We start from the raw sequence: 18,536 nt of genomic DNA, 5'->3' as shown, positions 1-18,536 counted from the left end.
AGTCACGCTGCAGAGCCCTTTTCTGATGCTGTTCTTGCCACGTGCACGACAGTGAAGATGCGAGGCTCCAAGAGAGAAGGGGAGGTGGTGTCCATGAGATCATTCCCAAAGATTTGGCAGGAGGCAAAAAAATTGAGCCCTGGCTGGAAGACAGCCCTGATAAGTTGGAAAAGGAGAGCTACTCAAGCAAACTCCTTGTCCGATATTGACTGCTTTCCAAAAATTTGGGATGTCCCCAAGCGTGACACAGATCTTTACTGAGTGCCATAAGCTATAAGAGTTGAAAGAAAGTGTCTCTTCAATGGTCACTGTTCCTGCATCTGCTCCAGTTTGTCCCAGACTGGGCAGAACTGGACGTGCATTCTTCCTGCTACGATCACGAGCCTTTTTCAAGTTCCTGTTTATTTCTGCAACTTGACTGTGGTTCAATGCCTGTTTCTCATGCCTCGCAACATCCAGCGCATCCAGAAACATTTTCTCCCTCTGGACTGACATGAGACACTTAGTTGAGATGGGAAAAATATTCACTTAAGTAAAGTCTCCTCTGTTGAAGGAGCCAGCAGAGAGACACAGGGCTCCACTCTTGGGAAGGAGGGTTGACGTGTAAATCTGTGCTATGGGCAGCACCAAGAGATGTACCGTGCCATACCAAATTACTCTATCTTCACTTCCAGCAGCCAGGCTTGTTTTTAACCACAGCTCTTACCAAGGCTTCAGAAATCTTATCAAAGTTGCATATCTGCCCACTCAGTCAGTTTTATATGGAATATAGACTGGTCCCTTGCAGCTTTCACACAGAAACCACATCATCTGTTCTCCTCACAACCCGTACCTGTTTGCAATTCTGCTGCTCCTTGTTGATGACCAGTCCCTCCCTCAGCACTGTACCACTGTGGTGCCACACTGATGCTCACACTGCCCGACCTAAATGTGCAATTTTGTATGTATTACGATAATTACTTCACCTGCAGCAGTCAATCCACAGGTCCAGCTTACAATAGGTGTAGCACCCCAGTGCCCACCTCTCTCCCTGTGCCATTGCCTTGCCCTGCTGTGTTATTGCACACCATCTCTCTCTGCTGGAAGGGCAGATTATTTCTGCTCATTTCTTTGGTACTTCTGTGCTCAGTTTGATCTCCTGATATGCTCATGCATTACCTTTTTCTGCATCTCATCACCTGCCACCCTGCTGACAGATCCAGATTTCCTTCCACCGCTACCTTGCTCTTTCATTTTTCCACAGCTGCCCTGGCCCAGGGCACTTGGTCTCATTGTCACCAGGCCATGTCATGCACAAATGCCAAGGCACAGCTGCCAGCCTCAGCAGCCCGGTGACAGCTGTCCCTGGAGTACCTAACCATAGAGAGAAAGAATGGTTCAAGCATAGAATCATGAAGGTTGGAAATGACCACTGAGGTCATCAAATTCAACCACAGACACCCCCACCCTGCCCACTGACCACATCCCTCAGTGCCACATCCACACGGTTCTTGAGCACCTCCAGGGATGGTGATTTCCACCACCTCCCCAGGCAGCAGTATTAAAACAACAACAACAAAGCACAGAAAAAGCTGAAGCTATATATAAAGTCCTGTTGACATCAGATTACACTAATTTAACCAATTCCAGAACTTATTTATCTTCTGTACCACCACATTTCTATTCAGTGTAAGAATATCCTATTAATGCTGCACGCAACAGATTTAAGCTAAACCTGCTCAGACTGTTTTGGAAATAGACTGCATATACATTTGTACCAAAAAGAAGATCATTTTATATCTCACCTCTATTTTAGTACCAATCACACGTACAATTCTAACTCCAGGAAAAAAAAAGTGTTGTGCTTAATATCACCATTTCGTAAAACCAATTTGTAAAGTGCTATTTTAACATTATTATGCTCTTAGATAAAGTTTCCAGATACAAATTTTCAGCAGATTGTGCATTCATGCAAACTTAATCTGAAAGAGCTGTATCAGTATATCAGTGTTGTGCAGGTTATCCATCCTCTAAACCAAAAGCAAAGCCTTGAAAGTTAAGATCTGCACTGATTTAACAGAACAGTGCAGCTCAATCATTCATTTACTTTCTTTTCTTTCAATTAGGTAATAGCAAAAAGGGGATGTGCGACCCTTCAGGAACAAACCATACAATCCTATGAATACATTTTCCAAGCATCCTGAAAGCTGTTTGCTATATTTGGGTCCCTACGCTGTGTGCAAACTCACCAGGCAAAAAGCTGTGACTCTTTCTCTAATTTCCAGCCTAAAAGTGGTCAGCTCACATCCATTTGTTTGTGTTGCCAGCTCATCCCTTAAAGCTCTGAACGCCAAGCCTGAGGCTGTAGCCAGCAATAGGGTCCCACAGGCAGAAGTACTGGGACCACGCATACCTCTGCCTCCCAGCCTGGGAGCTCATAGCAGCCCTATGCTGCAGGACACTGCCCTTCCAAGGTGATAATGTAAGCAGAAGTCAGCATATCAACACTGATACACACAGATCCAGTCCCACGCTCCTGCCTCCCCAGTTCTGCAAGCCTGTCCTGTCCCTCAGCAGAAATAAAACAGAACTGGAAAGATCCCCAAGTCACTGGTGTGATCCAAAAGCGATTCCAAGAAAAGCTCCTTTTTTTCTGCCTCTCCTCACTACGAGCTGCAATGTGACTGCTTGCTGGTGGTGCAGGCACTACTAGAGTGGAGACCCACCTCTCCTCCCGCAGCTCTGCCAGCCCAGCAGGACTAACAAAAGCAAAAACCTGCTTTGCATCTGGAGAAGCAGTGCAAGGTGCCACAGGCTGCTCTCCACCTGCCCCCAGGGCTGCAGAGCACACACTGCCCCTTGCACATCCTACATTGCACTGGGGGAGATCTATTCTGCCAGGAGCTCAGCCTCAAAAGGAGGAATCTGATTTCAGAAGCACCACTGGAAAAGCCAAGCTTCCACATTCCTGTTTTTGACACAAAAAAATGTCGTAACCAACCGGAATCAAAACTCCAAGGATTCAATTATCCGGAAAACGCATATGCTTATCTAACACCTCATCTGTTCTGAAAGTGCTGCTCAAGCTGATGTATGCAGCGTGCACTGGCGAATCTGGCCTTAAGCCAGAGGTGAAGGAGGGCAGGACCACTTCTTTCGACACAATGTGGGCTGATGTCACCCGTGAATGATGACACAACTGCAGCGTCAGATGGTGTGTTACTGTCACCAGCTCTCAGGATCATGCTGGTAGAAGGAAACAAACAACTACTAACAAGTTCTCATTCATGGTCAAAATTCACATGTGTACATGACTATGCATCAATCTATTAGAAGGCAGGGGGTTGCCATAGTATGGGTCTGTATGCTCTTGTCTGTATGCTCTGCCCTACTGTGGCAGTATGCTCTGCAACCTCGTTGTGGTTCTAACTACCCAGGAGGCTGGAATTCAGTCTCCCTGTTCATCCAAGGAAACTAGATTAATTTCAGGACCAGTATCATGACATTGCCTGTGGATGCCGTGACAGAGCTTCTGCAGGCTCCAATGCCTTTAAAGATCCTTCAATGACACTGTATAAATACAGTTATTAACTCCATATGCACAGTGACACCTAAGGCAGAATGTCCCAATGCAAGAGAACAGTTTATAGGTGACAGCTTTTTCCAAAGAAAGAGATGTGTTTGTTCTTCCCTCGAAGATAATGGGAAAATATATACCCAATTAAGTGAGGCTAGGCCTTCCAATTGCCATTCAAACAGAGAAAATTAAAACTACCTATTTTATGCTGTCATACAAAAGGATATTAACAGTACTAGAAACTTTTATTCCATTATATTGAACACATTTATTCTCTCTGGACATGATGCTACTGAATATGCTGACTGGAAAGGCCCAGGGAATTTCTGTAGGTGGAACGGCTGCTCATCATCTGGAGTTAAATCCAGCTGGCGACTGGTCACTAAGTGGTGTTCCCCAGGGGTCAGTGCTGGGGTCAGCCCTGTTTAATATCTTTATTAATGATCTGGACAAGGGGATTGAGTGCACCCTCATTAACTTTGCAGATGACACCAATCTAGGAGGAAGTGTCCATCTACCCTCAGGGATGGAAGGCCCCACAGAGGGATCTGGATAGGCTAGATTGCTGGGTTGAGGCCAACTGTATGAACTTCAGTAAAACTAAGTGTCCTGCATTTCGGTCACAACTCCATGCAATGCCACAGGCTTGGGGCAGAGTGGCTGGAAATCCGCACGAGGAGGAAAGGATCTGGAAGTGTGAGCTGACAGCTGGCTGAACATGAGCCAGCAGTGTGCCCAGGTGGCCAAGAAGGCCAAAAGCATCCTGGCTTGTATCAGAAATAGTGCAGCCAACAGGAGCAGGGAGTGATTGTCTGTCTGTACTTGACACTGGTGGGGCTGCATCTTAAGTGCTGTGTTCAGTTTTGGACCCCTCAGTGCAAGGAGGACACTGAGGCCCTGGAGCGTGTTCAGAGAGCAGCAGTGGAGCTGGGGGTGAGGGGTTTAGAACACAGTCTTAAGGGGAGCGGCTGAAGAAACGGGTTGTTCAGTCTGGAGAAGAGGATGCTCAGGGGAGACCTTATCACGCTCTACAGTGATCTGAAAGAAGGCTGTGGTGAGGTGGGGTTTGGCCTCTTCTTTCCGGTAACTAGTGGTAATGGCCTCAAGTTGGGCCAGAGGAGGTTCAGGTTGGATATTAGGAAAATTTCTTCTCAGAAGGAATGGTGAGGCACTGGAACAGGCTGCCCCGGGAGCTGGTGCAGTCACTGTCCCTGGAGGTGTTAAAGAAATGTGTGGATGTGGCACTGAGGGACATGGTTAGTGGACATGATAGGGATGGGTTGGGATCGGACTAGACGATCTTAGAGGCCTTTTCCAACCTTAGTGATTCTATGATTCATGATTCTATGATATTGGCTTTGATGAACAAATACAACAGCCGTTTAGTGAAGCGTGTCCTGCAAAAATGCTGTATTTGTACAGAAGGTGAGGATTGCTTGCCTTGCAGGTGAGGAAAGCATGTTGTGTTGCATAGAAGAGTGTTATGAATGCTGCCTTGTATGCTTGTTTGTTTCTGTAGAGCACAGAAAGCCAGTGAATGAGGATACATGCACTCACCCCTAGGGTGGGCACCGTGTAGGAGGAGAGAAGGAATTGCTCAAGTCTCTATTTTGCAGGGAAAGCAAGAGATCCAAGTAAGGATTTATGCTGTTGCGGCAAAATAACTTCCTCACTTGGAGCAGAAGCCAGATCTCTGATTGTCTTTCCTTCACTGGTGCTGACAAGATGTGCACAGTTCTTTGGCCAGGCCCAGTGCCATTCTGTACCAGGAGACTCATCACCAGCAGACGGTCATCAGCATTCCCAGCTCCTCTTCCACCAGCCCTGGTTTTTCCAGAACTCACTGCCTCTGATAACCTGTTTTGAAAGCTTTACATGAGTGGCCCTCAATGCAAAAGCACTGTTATTTATGACATGAATGTGTCTGAAAATACAGCGGTGCTCACATTCACAAATACGTCCTAGAGAAGGCATGCATACAAGATGTCTGAAAAGGAATTTGTGCGTGGTGCATAACAATTGTAATGTGTTTTCATTTACTCAGTGTCTCCTCCACACACAAGGGAGTATAACAGAATGTAACTAAACTCGCATATCCTTGCAAATAAGAGCATTTCATACAAAGGTTAAACAAAAAAATCTGTTTAATGTCACTTTGGGGATTAGAGGATATGGAGTAAAACAAACACGCAGAACAAACTTTGAGGGGTTGCTTCGGGAAAAGCACGTGTGTGAGTGTGTGCCATCACATCTGCATATTCAATACGTCTTGCTGGGACAGCTAGGGGAAAATAGGAAGCTGAAAATTTTCAGTGTGGGAATTAGATGGAAGAATGTGAACCACGCGAAACAAAACACGGTGGGGCTGCCAGCTGACTTGCTAAAAAGTCAGTGCTCTCTAGGATCCAAAGAAACTCAGCAAGGAGCTGGGAAGCGCTGGGGCCTGGACTGCTGGGCAGCAGAAGCCCAAGCCTACTGAGGCAGGTGCACACCTCCCAGCCAGGCCTTTGGATCTGGGTTTCACCACTGATGAAAGAGGGCTAAAACTCCCTCGGAGCAACCAGTACCTCTGCAGAGCTCACAGTATAATCACTTACATAGAGCTCTGGCCCTGTCAAACGACACACACTGCAGACGCAGAGGAGTATTATTTAGTTACCTGCCGCTTCCCACGTTCTGGCAGCTGTTGCCATTCTATAAATATTTTCAGAGGTTTCTATATATCTAAAGGCTTTTTGTTTACATTTCCTGCTTCAAGGCATTAAGAATAATCTTCAGACGAAAGGATTCGCTGTTCCAAGATGAACATAAAGAATACAGCCTGCGTTTGCTGGCAAAAAGTGTGGAACAGCAACACCAACAAAACTAGGAAAATAGCAGATCTCAGGGCTAGAAACAGTGGAAAGAGAAGCTGCTTTTCCATGCCATTTAGTCAGCTTGTATGCTGGGAAAAAAAAAAGAGAAAATGGACTAAAAGCAGTATTTCTGTCTGGCGTTCTCCCATGCATATACACTAAGAAAAAAACCAACAAAAAACTTGGGAACCATCTTGATTAAAGAAAGTCGTGTTTTCATTGTACATGACAGGTTCTGGCTACACAGCTACATGGAAGATTAACAAATATGTGGCAGGCCAAGGGCTCCTTTTTCCGAAAGAAGTTGAAAGAACCAGCATAAAACACCAACTTTGTTTTAACCATTGAATTTCCACCCCCAACATTCTGATCTTCAGACTTTCCCCCACTTTGCTCAGATCTGCCCTTCATCTCACCCTCACATTTTCAGAGGCTTTCAAGATTTTTTGTCACGTCCCTCCAGATACTTAATTTAGGCCAATTTAGCAGTTTGAATGAGGTTTTAAAGAGTCTGCACGTGCCCAAGAGCAGAAGTTAGAATTGTCACCACTTCTTTATGCATCTACTGGAACTGCAGAAAAAAAAACCCACAAAACTTTCAGGAAATCAAACAAACCTGGCAACAACACTTTCTGAACTATTACTTCTAGTAACACAGAATCACACAATAATTTGAATTGGAAGGGATCCTTAAAGGCCATCTGGTCCAGTGAACAGGGACACCCACAGGTACATCAGGTTGCTCAGAGCCCCGTCCAGCCTGACTTTGGGCGTCTCCAGGGATGGGGCATCCACCACCTCTCTGCACAACCTGCTCCAGTGCCTCACTACCCTGATTGTGAAAACCTATTCCTTATTTCCAATCTGAATCTCCCTTCGATGCTACACTGACTTTTCTTCAGCCAGAACCAATACAAATCTCCCATTCTATGAAACATAATTTTGCTTTTTTACCTTACATTCCATATGAAATTATATTTTGTAATTCTCACTTGCAGCTTCTTCTCCTTCACGCTGGGCTGAAACTGTGGCATCGATTCTCACAGCATTTTTCCAAAACAGTACTACCTTATTATTCAGTTTTCCTCTAAAATCTTAATTGGAGCCAATGCTCGTAGGGCAGGTGACATAACTCTGTCCAATTCTAGTGAACTGCCAATTTTAGAAGGCTATTTACTACCTGAAAATGTGCTGGTGGCTGGGATCCAGGGAGGGAGGAGTTAACAGTTAAAATCAACACTGCAGTAATCCTTGGGTACAGAAATACTGTGTTTTAAGAACCATATGGCTACATCCGTAGCTGGGGCTGAGCTTACCTTCTTGTGAAGTTACCTCTGACTCTACTGAAGAGCTTATGAGTTACCCTCCCATGGACCTCACTGCCACATCTACCCTTCTAGCACTTGCTTTTCTCCCATCTCAGCCAAAGGCCCAGAACGTTTCCCCTTGTTCCAGCTGAATGTAACACAGCATTCACTCTTCCCTGCTGGGCTTTGGCCCATGCAGCTGCTGGAGGCAGCCTTCTCAGCGTGCTGCTGTGACAGTACCACATGGCATGCCGGGCACACGTGTCTGAGCTGGAGCTGCAGGGCTGTCTGCTTCAGCTCTGCTCGTAGAGGTCTCAGAGTTCAATCTCCAGGAATGGCTTAGGAAAGCAAGCACTACCTGAAAGGCCTCTTTGTTTTTCTGCCACTGTTTTTAATAATAATGATTACATCAGATACTTCCCACCATCTTGATCGTCTTTGGTACTGCTAATAAAGGACAGACAAAGCCCAGCACTTGAAATAGCACCAATGCAGTGAACTGCAAGCGCTGAGGTTTGAGATTTTACACCCTGCCCTGCCAGAACACTTTCTCTTTGATGATATTAGCCATTGGGTGCTGAGGTGCATAAAAGCTACAATAGGTGTGACATGCATGGTGGAGCCGTGGCCAGGGCCCCAACCACTTATCGCAGCCCCAGACAGCCCTGTCACACAGAAGCAGATGATAGGTGATAGGTATATGACATCCAAGCATAACTGCCTGGACCATAATCATTTTGGTTCTCCCAGTAATCCTTTCATTTGGACTTGCTTCAATCTGCTACAGCAGTGACAGTCAGTGGCCACTTTAATGGCAAAATGGGGAAAATAATCCACAAATCCCATGCTTTATATCCTCTGACCATTCTTCCCCATATAAGCAGTTATATTCTTGGCAGTTACTGACTGAGAAGTAAAATCAAAACCTGGATAAAAACCTCTAATCCCATAGGCTCCAATTCAGAGCTGGTATTTGCACTGAGACATCAGCTCTGAATTTCACCACAGTCCACTATATTTCAGATAAGTCACCCCCAATGCCAGAAAATACATGGCAGAGCAGAATCACTTTGCAGGAGGAACCGTGTAATCCCCAAACACAGGCTCACACAGCACCTCACCTTTAGAGTCACGATACCTCCCATTTAAAAAACACTCCTTCTTAAACTAGTTTTAAGGAATGCTTCATTGTGACCTAAGCTTCCCAGCAAAACTCTGCAATGCCGAAGGATCCTAATGTCACAGTGTCTGAATAACCCAGTAACTAATTACACCTCCTTGATAATGACTTGTCAAAAAACGATCGCGACCGGTATGAATTCCAAAGGGAATCCATTCACTTAGCAGCTCCATCTTGATTTACTGAAGCACATATGAGTGCAATAATAAATGTATATACACTTACACATTTTAAATACGCACATGACACATGTTCTGCCTACACTTAAACGTACTCGTCTTAATAGAGATCTTTGTCGGTAATTACTGGTTACATTCACAGAAGAGTTGCAGGGGATCATTTCTTCTTCGCGTTCAAGCAAAGAAAGCACTATGTGAATCACGCCATCGCTGCTTTCTGACACCCTAGTAAGTGCTGCAGAGCCTAGCAGCAGCACCCCGCCTCACGTGTAACGCTGACGCCGCATATTCTCTCTGCAGCAAGCCAGCACCCTCATTGTGCTGAGCCAGAGAATCGCGATTCACGTATCAGCAGTGCCGAAAGATCGCTTTGGTCTCCTCCATACAACAAAGCCATTTCCCAAACAAACTCTCAACAAGTTCCTTCCACAAAACCAAATGGAACCAGTTAAAGACAATGGGCTGTCTCAGGCCAAGCTGAGTTTCGTGGGCATGTAGATCTGATGGAGAAGGTCTGGAGACCAATTTGTGAAGGACAACTGCATCCACCTGGAGCGAGGTGGACACCAGAACCTAAATTCCAAAGCAGTGTTAGCTGAACTCCTCCTTAAGCCAGCTTTTTTTTTTTTTTTTTTAGGAAGGAGAAATTTCCCCACTGCAGTCTGGGCTGTGGAGAAACGCTTTAAACTGAGAAGCAATGCAGTGGTGGGCTGGACAGAAGGACAGAAAAACGCAGCACAATCCAGCCGCAGGAAATTAGCTAATGGGATTTATCAGGCTACACCCAAACAGCACGGGCCTGCGACCTCTACACCAAACGCCAGCAGCTGACATCCATGCCTTGTTTTTTCCAAGGGTGGGAAGGGAAGCACCAATGCTTTGAATGCCAGCCTGGATCTCCAGAGCCATCTGCATTAAGACAACGAAGGGTTGGGCTGCACTGTTGAAGCGGTTTTGTGACGCTTCTGCCTTGCAGCCCCAGTGGCCACCACCTACTGGTAAGAAAAAGGCAGAAGCCAAGTAGATTCGTGTGGATAAATTCATGAGTTTTCCATTCCAGGAAGCTGTAAAAACACAGAAAGCACGTGGAATGGAGTGGCAGAAGAAAGGAGAGGGAATGAATCTGCATTTGTTATCTCTTAAATGAGAGATTGGATCCAGGTACGGAACAGAACAAAATGCAATCCTGCAAGCTGAGAAGCAAACGAAACAAGCAGGAGAGACTGAGATGAAAACTGCAGAAAGACCTGGCAGATGCTACGCCCAACCACACAGTAAGAGATGCACCCAGTCACTGAAGCCACGAGTGAGTTATGCACATCCTCCTGAACTGCCGCCAAGCTAAACTGTCCGGCCTCCACTGAACACTGGTATAACCGGGGCAAAAAAAGAATGAAACATTTATCTGGCAAGTGCTTTCAAAAAGAGAAAGCGGCTGTTGGGAGCTGCTCAAGGGGCTGGAATGTCAGACACGGCTCCAGCGGGACAGATTAGCCATCAAAATGCACAGAGGCAGGCAGAGATTTTTAATAAAATTCAGGTTATCACATGGTGATTACCTCCCCTTATTTGTACCATGAGATCATGATGAACATGGCACATATTTCTTTACTCCTGGAAACAGAATGTCAGCTGGACAGCCATGAGATAAATTGCCCCTTTTCGTGTACTTCTACTTTTCTTTCTAAACCTCTGTTTCCAAACATCTGTCACTTAGAGTTGACAATAAAAACCCACCAGGAATATACTTCATATCTTTCCCCCCCAAAAAGAGTCCAAGCTCCAGGGCTGTTCCATTTAGCACCTAAGTCTGACCTGTTTGCAAGCAGGCACAGGCAACTGAAGTATAACGTGTGAGATGGGGAACTCGGGGGCCTCCAAAAAATGATAAGATGCATTAAAAAAATATTTTGTGTTGACTTTTATGCCTTAAAGCATGCCTTTCTCTGCTTCCCCCAAATGTCATTTTGAAGGAAAGGCTGAGGGATGGGAAATGCAGCATTACTTCCATGTCAAGATTCTGCAACCAAATTTGGGATGATACAGTAGCAGCCTTTATTAGTGCACTCTATGAATGACTTGTGTAATTTGCTCGTGCTTTGCCAGGCATGAGTAATGCAAGAATCACTACAAGATCCCAACACCACCTCTGTGCCACTTCACTTCCACATGCTGCCGGATCTCTGCTGGACCCATCCTGCTTCCGAGCAGTCCTTCTTCAGCCAAACCTCCGCTCTCCTTGGCTGAGCAAACTAAGTGACCTTGGCTGCTCCTCACACATCTTCCATGCACCTTCCACCTGCTCCTCACTTCACCTCGACTTTCCCCTTTGGCTGCACGGTTTGAGATTTGCAGCACTGCCGCTCAGCACCATTCACCTGATCATTTTCCAGTTAACCTGCTGGTTAACCGCCACCTTTAACACCGTCAAAACAGCCAAATCGTACCACAAAGCTCAGTTCTCACCAGGTGACACCTGGCGTGACATCCATGGTCATTAAAACCAGCCATACCCTGCGCCGGATCACCCAGGAGCACAGATTTGATCAGGATCAGGCCAAGGCATATAAGCACACTCCTGCTCAACAAGGCAGAGTGCACGGTGCAGAGCCGGACTCAACACCGGCTTTGCGCCAGCTGCAGGGGTGCAGACGATACCTGATCCAGCTGGGGCTGTGCTCGGCGATACCTGAGCCGGCAGAAAGTCTGCTCATAAAAAGTTAACCTGTCAGGAGCGTCGCGAGCTGACTCGAGCAGACGGAGTGAATGAGCAGCAGGTCAGCGTGTCCCATCACGTGGCCTGGGAGTTGTAGTGCTGGGCTCCGTGTGCTGCCAAACCACAGCCACATGTCGGAGGAGGCACGTGCACGTGCCGGGACCTCATGGCAGCATCAGGGCCTGAGAGTCCATCAGTTGTTGCTGCCCCTGACTTGGAGCTAACACTAATGCTAACGCATGTGAGGAGGGAGCAATGGTGATTCTGCAGCAGACAGACAATTAAAGTCGAGCCCATTCCTCCAGGCTGCTTAAAGTCTCACTGTAACAAATGTTGTCAAAACCAGGCTAATTTCAGTATCACTTTAGCAATCCAAACGATATTAAGAACGCACCCCACCGTGTTGAACGAATACAAGCTTTATTTTTTTTTTACAGCACTTTGGCATGGAAGACCAGCACATCTCCTTTGGAGGCATCCTGAGAAGCCTTACCTGCTCCACAACACCGCTTCATCCGGTTGTAGCACCCAGTGACAGCCCTGGGCCCAAGCCGCGCTGTTACCCCCACACGAGGCTACGAACACGCAGGAAACTCGGATTTCCAACACTCATTCCCGACACGGCTGGAAACCGCTCAGCTCATGGGAGCGCTCACACCGTTTCCGAGCCGAAAGTTCTTTCACGGCCCGGCCCGGCGGCCCTACAACAGCAGCCCTCGTCACGTCCCTATAGCCGGGCACCAGGCGCCCCGCGCAGCAGCAGCCTGGCCTGCACCCCCCCCCCCCCAAGTCCGCATCAGCCCCTCCGCTCCCTCCCCTCGGGGCCCGCAGCCGGGAATCCCCGCCGGCCCCGCGCGAAGGTGAGCCCGGCCCGGCCTGGCCCCGCCGGCGGCGCGGCAACGGTTAACGGCGGGACGCAGCGAATGGGCCGCGCTGTTGCCGGGGCGACGGCTCGGAGTGTTCCGGATCGTACCATTGCGCAAGGGCGCGGGGAGCGCCAGCGGCGGCAGCGCCGGCAGCCCGGCCCATCCCAGCCTCCTCCTCCTCCTCCCTCGCTCCCTCCCCGCCCGCCTCGCCGCGCCTCCTCCCCCTCCTCCCGCCCGGCCGGAGCGCGGCGCCGGGGCCCAGCAGCGAGCGGCGCGCGGCGGAGCGGAGCAGGCGGCCGGCGGCGGCCGGGCCCGGAGCGGCGGAGTCGGTACCGGCGGCGGGGCGGGCCGGGCCGGGCCGGGCCGTGCCGGCGCGACCCCCTGCCTCGCTCGCTGCCCTCTCGCCGCCGCCGCGGGATGCGGGCGGCCCGGGGCCGCGGGCTGTGAGCGGCGGCGGCGGCAGCGCGGAGACAAAGGGAGGCGGCGGGGCCCGGCGGCCGGCGCCGGAGCGCGGGGGGCCGCCGCCGCCGGAGCGCACCCGGCCGCCGGGAGGCGGCACGATGCGGCACGGCGCGGCGCGGCGGCAGCAGCGCGGCGGCAGCAGCGGCAGCAGCGGCGCGGCCCGCCCGGCGCGGCGGTAGAGGCGGCGGCCGCGGGGCGCGGGGCCGGGCCGGGCCGCTCGCGCGGCAGCAGCGTCTCCCGCGGGCCGGGCCGCGCCGCCCGGGCCGGCGATGTGAGGGCGGCGGCGGCGGGCGGGAGGAGCGCGGCGAGGCGCGGAGCGCGGAGCGGAAGGCGGGCGGGCCCCGAGCGGAAGCGGGCCGGGCCCGGCGGCGGAGCGCGGCGCCGGCGGGGGCGGCCGGGCGCGGGCGGGCGATGGAAACGCACATCTCGTGCCTGTTCCCGGAGCTGCTGGCCATGATCTTCGGGTACCTGGAGGTGCGCGACAAGGGCCGCGCGGCGCAGGTGTGCACGGCCTGGCGGGACGCCGCCTACCACCGCTCCGTGTGGCGGGGCGTGGAGGCGAAGCTGCACCTGCGCCGCGCCAACCCCTCGCTCTTCCCCAGCCTGGCGGCGCGGGGCATCCGGCGGGTGCAGATCCTGTCGCTGCGGCGCAGCCTGAGCTACGTGATCCAGGGCATGGCGGACATCGAGAGCCTCAACCTCAGCGGCTGCTACAACCTCACCGACAACGGGCTGGGCCACGCCTTCGTGGCGGAGATCAGCTCCCTGCGCTCGCTCAACCTCAGCCTCTGCAAGCAGATCACGGACAGCAGCCTGGGCCGCATCGCCCAGTACCTGAAGGGGCTGGAGGTGCTGGAGCTGGGCGGCTGCAGCAACATCACCAACACCGGGCTGCTGCTCATCGCCTGGGGCCTGCAGCGCCTCAAGAGCCTCAACCTGCGCTCCTGCAGGCACCTCTCCGACGTGGGCATCGGGCACCTGGCGGGCATGACGCGCAGCGCCGCCGAGGGCTGCCTGGGTCTGGAGCAGCTCACGCTACAGGACTGCCAGAAGCTCAGCGACCTCTCGCTCAAGCACCTGGCCCGCGGGCTGGGCCGCCTCCGCCAGCTCAACCTCAGCTTCTGCGGGGGCATCTCGGACGCGGGGCTGCTGCACCTGTCGCACATGAGCAGCCTGCGCAGCCTCAACCTGCGCTCCTGTGACAACATCAGCGACACGGGCATCATGCACCTGGCCATGGGCAGCCTGCGGCTCTCCGGCCTCGACGTCTCCTTCTGCGACAAAGTGGGGGACCAGAGCCTGGCCTACATCGCGCAGGGACTGGATGGGCTGCGCTCGCTCTCCCTCTGCTCCTGCCACATCAGTGACGAGGGCATCAACCGCATGGTGCGGCAGATGCATGGGCTGCGCACCCTCAACATCGGCCAGTGCGTCCGCATCACCGACAAGGGCCTGGAGCTCATCGCTGAACACCTCAGCCAGCTGACGGGCATCGACCTCTACGGCTGCACCCGCATCACCAAGCGGGGCCTGGAGCGCATCACCCAGCTGCCCTGCCTCAAGGTGCTCAACCTGGGACTGTGGGAAATGACTGAGAGCGAGAAGGTCAGGTGAGAGGAGGGGGTGCCCCGAGACCTCCGTCTCCTCCGGAGGAACTCATGGACTGAAGGACTGACTGACTGCTGCAACGGAGGAGAGGAGAGAGGGGCACGCGCACAGCCATGCTACCCACGCACCCTGGCACTGGAGGGAAGAACAGAGCGAGTATCCTTGACCCCTGTGTGCTGCCTACCTGCCCTCGTTCTGGAGGAGAAGGAGGAAAGGGTGGGGTGGGGGGGGCAGGAGGAAAGAGAGAAAACACCCACCCTTTTTCCAGGTCATGCCTCAAGCTCCACACAGGGGAAACAGAGCTCTCTGCATCCCTACCCCAGCATCCTCCCCCTTACAGAAGAGGTAGAAGCCCACACTTATGCACTGGGGCTAGAGACACCCCTCTTTATCCCCACTCCCTGATTCCATCCCCTCCTGCACTAAGGATGGATAAAGATCGAGACCCTTGCTCTGCCATGTATTGAGAATAGATTATTTTTGATTTATATAAAGGAGAGTAGGAATGGAAATGGGAACAAACAATTACAACAGCAGGAAAGGCTTCCTAGCTACACTTATGTACCTGGCCACCCAGTCATCCTGCACTGGGCACAGACACAGCTTTTGGTTACAAAAGAAAATAAAAGCCCTGAAAAACAAACCCTAACCATTCCACCTCTGCGCCTGCCCCTCCCCTGTCAGCTGGGAATTGTGACAGAAATACTGCTCCCTAGGTACATTGATTTTTTTTTTTTTTCTTTTTTTTTTTTTTTTAAGTCTGTTTTCAATCTCCAGTTCCGTGTTGCTCTCTGCTGTGGGTAGATACATACTCCCACTACTCCAGTTCTCCACTGCACTGAGAATAGGGACAGCTACAACCTCTCCTTTTGTCAGCACGTTTCCACGTCATCCTGCACTATAGCTAAAGGAAAAGCCCAGGCACTCTGTTCTTTCTCCCCATCTCCGTAGTGGAGATGAAGATACCATTTCCTCCTACCCTGTTTCTGTAGAGCCTGGACGTGGACCCTGGTCTCTTAGACCTTCCCATGCACGAGGGGCCACAGAGTTACTGAGAGACTCCTCTTCCCTTCACCATTCTCTCCTTCTCCCCTCCCTCTTCTTGGCAACAGGGATAAACATATCCAACTATGTATCCATTCCTCTTGGATGGGGGCTGAGAGGGTACAAGGGGTGGCCAGCTCCCCTCGGCCTGGGGGACTTAAGGAAGAATCTCCAGCTTCATTTCTGCTTCATTTGAGATACTGTGACCTGTTTTTATTTTGAAATGCATAAAAAAAATTACTGCTACAAAAACAGCCTCTTACTCTCCCATCTATCCCTTGCTTATGTCCTGTAACTGGTCCCAGTTTTCCTCATTCATTCTCTTCTTCACAGTATTCATTTTCTTACACGGTTTTATTTTTAAAGACATTTGAAGTTGCTGTTCTTGTGGATTTTTAAGTACATTTTTTTTCTGCTGAATATATTCTATATATATAAATATATATATGATGTCTGGCTACCTCGTTTTAATTTGTTACTTTTTTTTTTTTTTTTTTCCTCCTCAAAAGCCCTGGAATTCTTACAGGAAAGAGATTTTGAGACTGAAACATTTTTGTGCCTAGACTGGAATAATGCCCCTTCCTTGGGTTTGTTCTTCATTTTCTCTCCCCTTTCCCCCTCCCTCTTTTTTTTTTTTTTTTTTTTCCTTTTAAAAAAATCTTCGTTTGCTTTTGAGCTTACCCCGCTGTGTCCCACCTTCACATTCTGGTTGTGCCTCTCCCTCCCTCTCCGCTGGGGATTGGGGACCCAAACTGTGCTTCTGCATTTTGCCTCTTGTAGCACAAACGTGTAACGTGAGAATCTGTGCTGAGGATCGGGCTACTGCTACGACAGAAACGTGTAAAATGCAAGTTGGTTTTTTTTACAAAATTATATAGAGATATATGCAAATCCTATCCCCTCCCCTCTCGAATCACCTACAAAAGGTCACTGTGCGAGGCTTCCTGTTTGTGGGCGAGGAGCGAGCAGCCTGCAGGCCCCGAGGCTGCAGCGCGAGGGGAGGAGACTGAAGTTCATCTGTCTTATCTCTGTTCTGTCAATAAAATGGAGCTGGTTCTTTAGATTTTTTTTTTATTATTATTATTTTAAAGAGGAAGAGTTAAGGATTTTTTTTTTTTTTTTAACAGAAAACTATCTTGGCTATTTTGTTTTCTTTTTTTTTTTTTTCTTTTTTCCCTTTCTCACGTGTTCAATATCTCAAACCCTCCACAGTAACAGGCCAGACCACAGAGTTAACGCAAACCCAGAGACCCCTATGGATTAATTGTACTGTTTGTGAATTTGTATAAAAATAACAAAGATCCTCTTAAAACATTTTATATTCTTACAGTAAAAGGTTAAACTGATATTTATATAATAAAAGAGGAAATATGAAGTATGTTTTTGAAAAAAAAAAAAAAAAAAGTATCTGTGTTGTCTGTGCTTCTTGATGAGAGGTGCCTGCCTGCCCTGGTGTGCTTGTGGTGCTGAGAGGTTCGGGCTGCTGCTGAGGGAAAAGAGGTAGGGTCTGATCCCTCAGTGCAGGATGCTGGGTAGCATCAGCGTTAAAAGGTTCTAGGGAAGGTTTGGTCACAGCAGCACCGGCTGTGGGAGCTCTCAGCATCAATGGAGAGAACTGGTGTTGAGATGCTCCTTGGTGTGAGGTGTCTGCTTCAGCTGGAGTTTGTTACCACGTGAATTTGGTATTTTGTGACAGGGGAAAGCTGACACTTGAAAGGGAGAGCATAAAGACCGATCTGTTCATTCTTCATAGTGCCAGGTAGATGGTAGAGGGGGTCTGTGCCTGATTTGAGGCCCACCCTCACCGTAACCTGCAGAACACCCGTCAGATAAAAATGTTTCCCAGCAAAGCCGTGCAAGCACACGAGAACCTGGGACATCTGACATGGCTCCGCTGGTTTCCATTGCCCAAGCAAAGATGAAAGGAAAGAGGAAGTAAAGTGGGAACGTAACAAAAAAAAAAAGTTTGAATAATTGAAGGTGTCCTTTGTACTATACCGTAATCTTTCTCTTTAATGTATGACTTTTAACCTGACAGGGTCCCTTTTAGACTTGCACGATGTGGGTTTTTTATGTTTGAGATGGAGCTTAAGCGGTGTTTATAGGGCATGAAACAAAGCTTTTCTCCCTCTAAGTCCTGCAGCAGGGCTTTCTCTCCCCCGCTGCCCCTTTCCTTTCTTAAAGGAGGGGTTGGGGTAGAGAGAATGCGAAATGGTGGAAGAAGCCAGAGCCATTGTTCAGGAAAGTTAAAAGAGGAGCTGTCCTTGCTTGCTTGTTCAGTCATGCATACTGAATCTCGCCGTGTGAGGGTCCCTATGGAAAGGAGGAGGGTGATTCTTCCCCTCTTTTTAACATTCCTCTCCAGGCCTGGCTGTATTTAAGCTGCTTTCCTCCATGCCGAGGAGGGAGGGGGATGGTCTGAAGTTCCTGTACATTTGCATTTTAAGCACTTCCAGCACTGAGCAGGCCACTTTGTTCCCTGTGCGCTATCCTGCTCGGGCACCGCGCTCACCCGGTGCTGCCCCTGGTGCTTGGCCGCCCAACCGAGGAGGTGTGGGGCCTGGCCCTGTGCTCACCTCTGCCTCCTCGATGCTTTTGGCTCAGGCTGGACAACACACGGCTCTTTGTTCCCAGCCCTAACCACCTCTCCCCTTTTATCTCGGTGCTGCATTTCAAAGGGGAAAATCACATTTCAAGAGGGCCGCAGTTGTGCATAACCTCATCCCCACCCCAAGGAAAAGGGCCGGCACCTTGAGACTGGGA

The 18,536-nt window shown here is 50.0% G+C and overlaps 1 protein-coding gene across 1 annotated transcript; it reads left to right on the top strand.

The window, feature by feature from the left end:
• The first annotated feature begins 13,489 nt into the window (after positions 1 to 13,489).
• FBXL14 (F-box and leucine rich repeat protein 14) lies at positions 13,490 to 17,167 on the top strand. The gene has a single exon (XM_048943063.1). It carries the CDS (start codon positions 13,533 to 13,535, stop codon positions 14,733 to 14,735), a length of 1,203 nt encoding a protein of 400 aa, XP_048799020.1. The 5' UTR covers positions 13,490 to 13,532; the 3' UTR covers positions 14,736 to 17,167.
• The last annotated feature ends 1,369 nt before the right edge of the window (positions 17,168 to 18,536 follow it).

This window comes from Lagopus muta, chromosome 1, assembly GCF_023343835.1.
Source record: "Lagopus muta isolate bLagMut1 chromosome 1, bLagMut1 primary, whole genome shotgun sequence".
Taxonomy (NCBI): domain Eukaryota; kingdom Metazoa; phylum Chordata; class Aves; order Galliformes; family Phasianidae; genus Lagopus; species Lagopus muta.
Note: the sequence above shows the minus strand (reverse complement) of the source record. Positions and strands in the feature narration are given on the sequence as shown.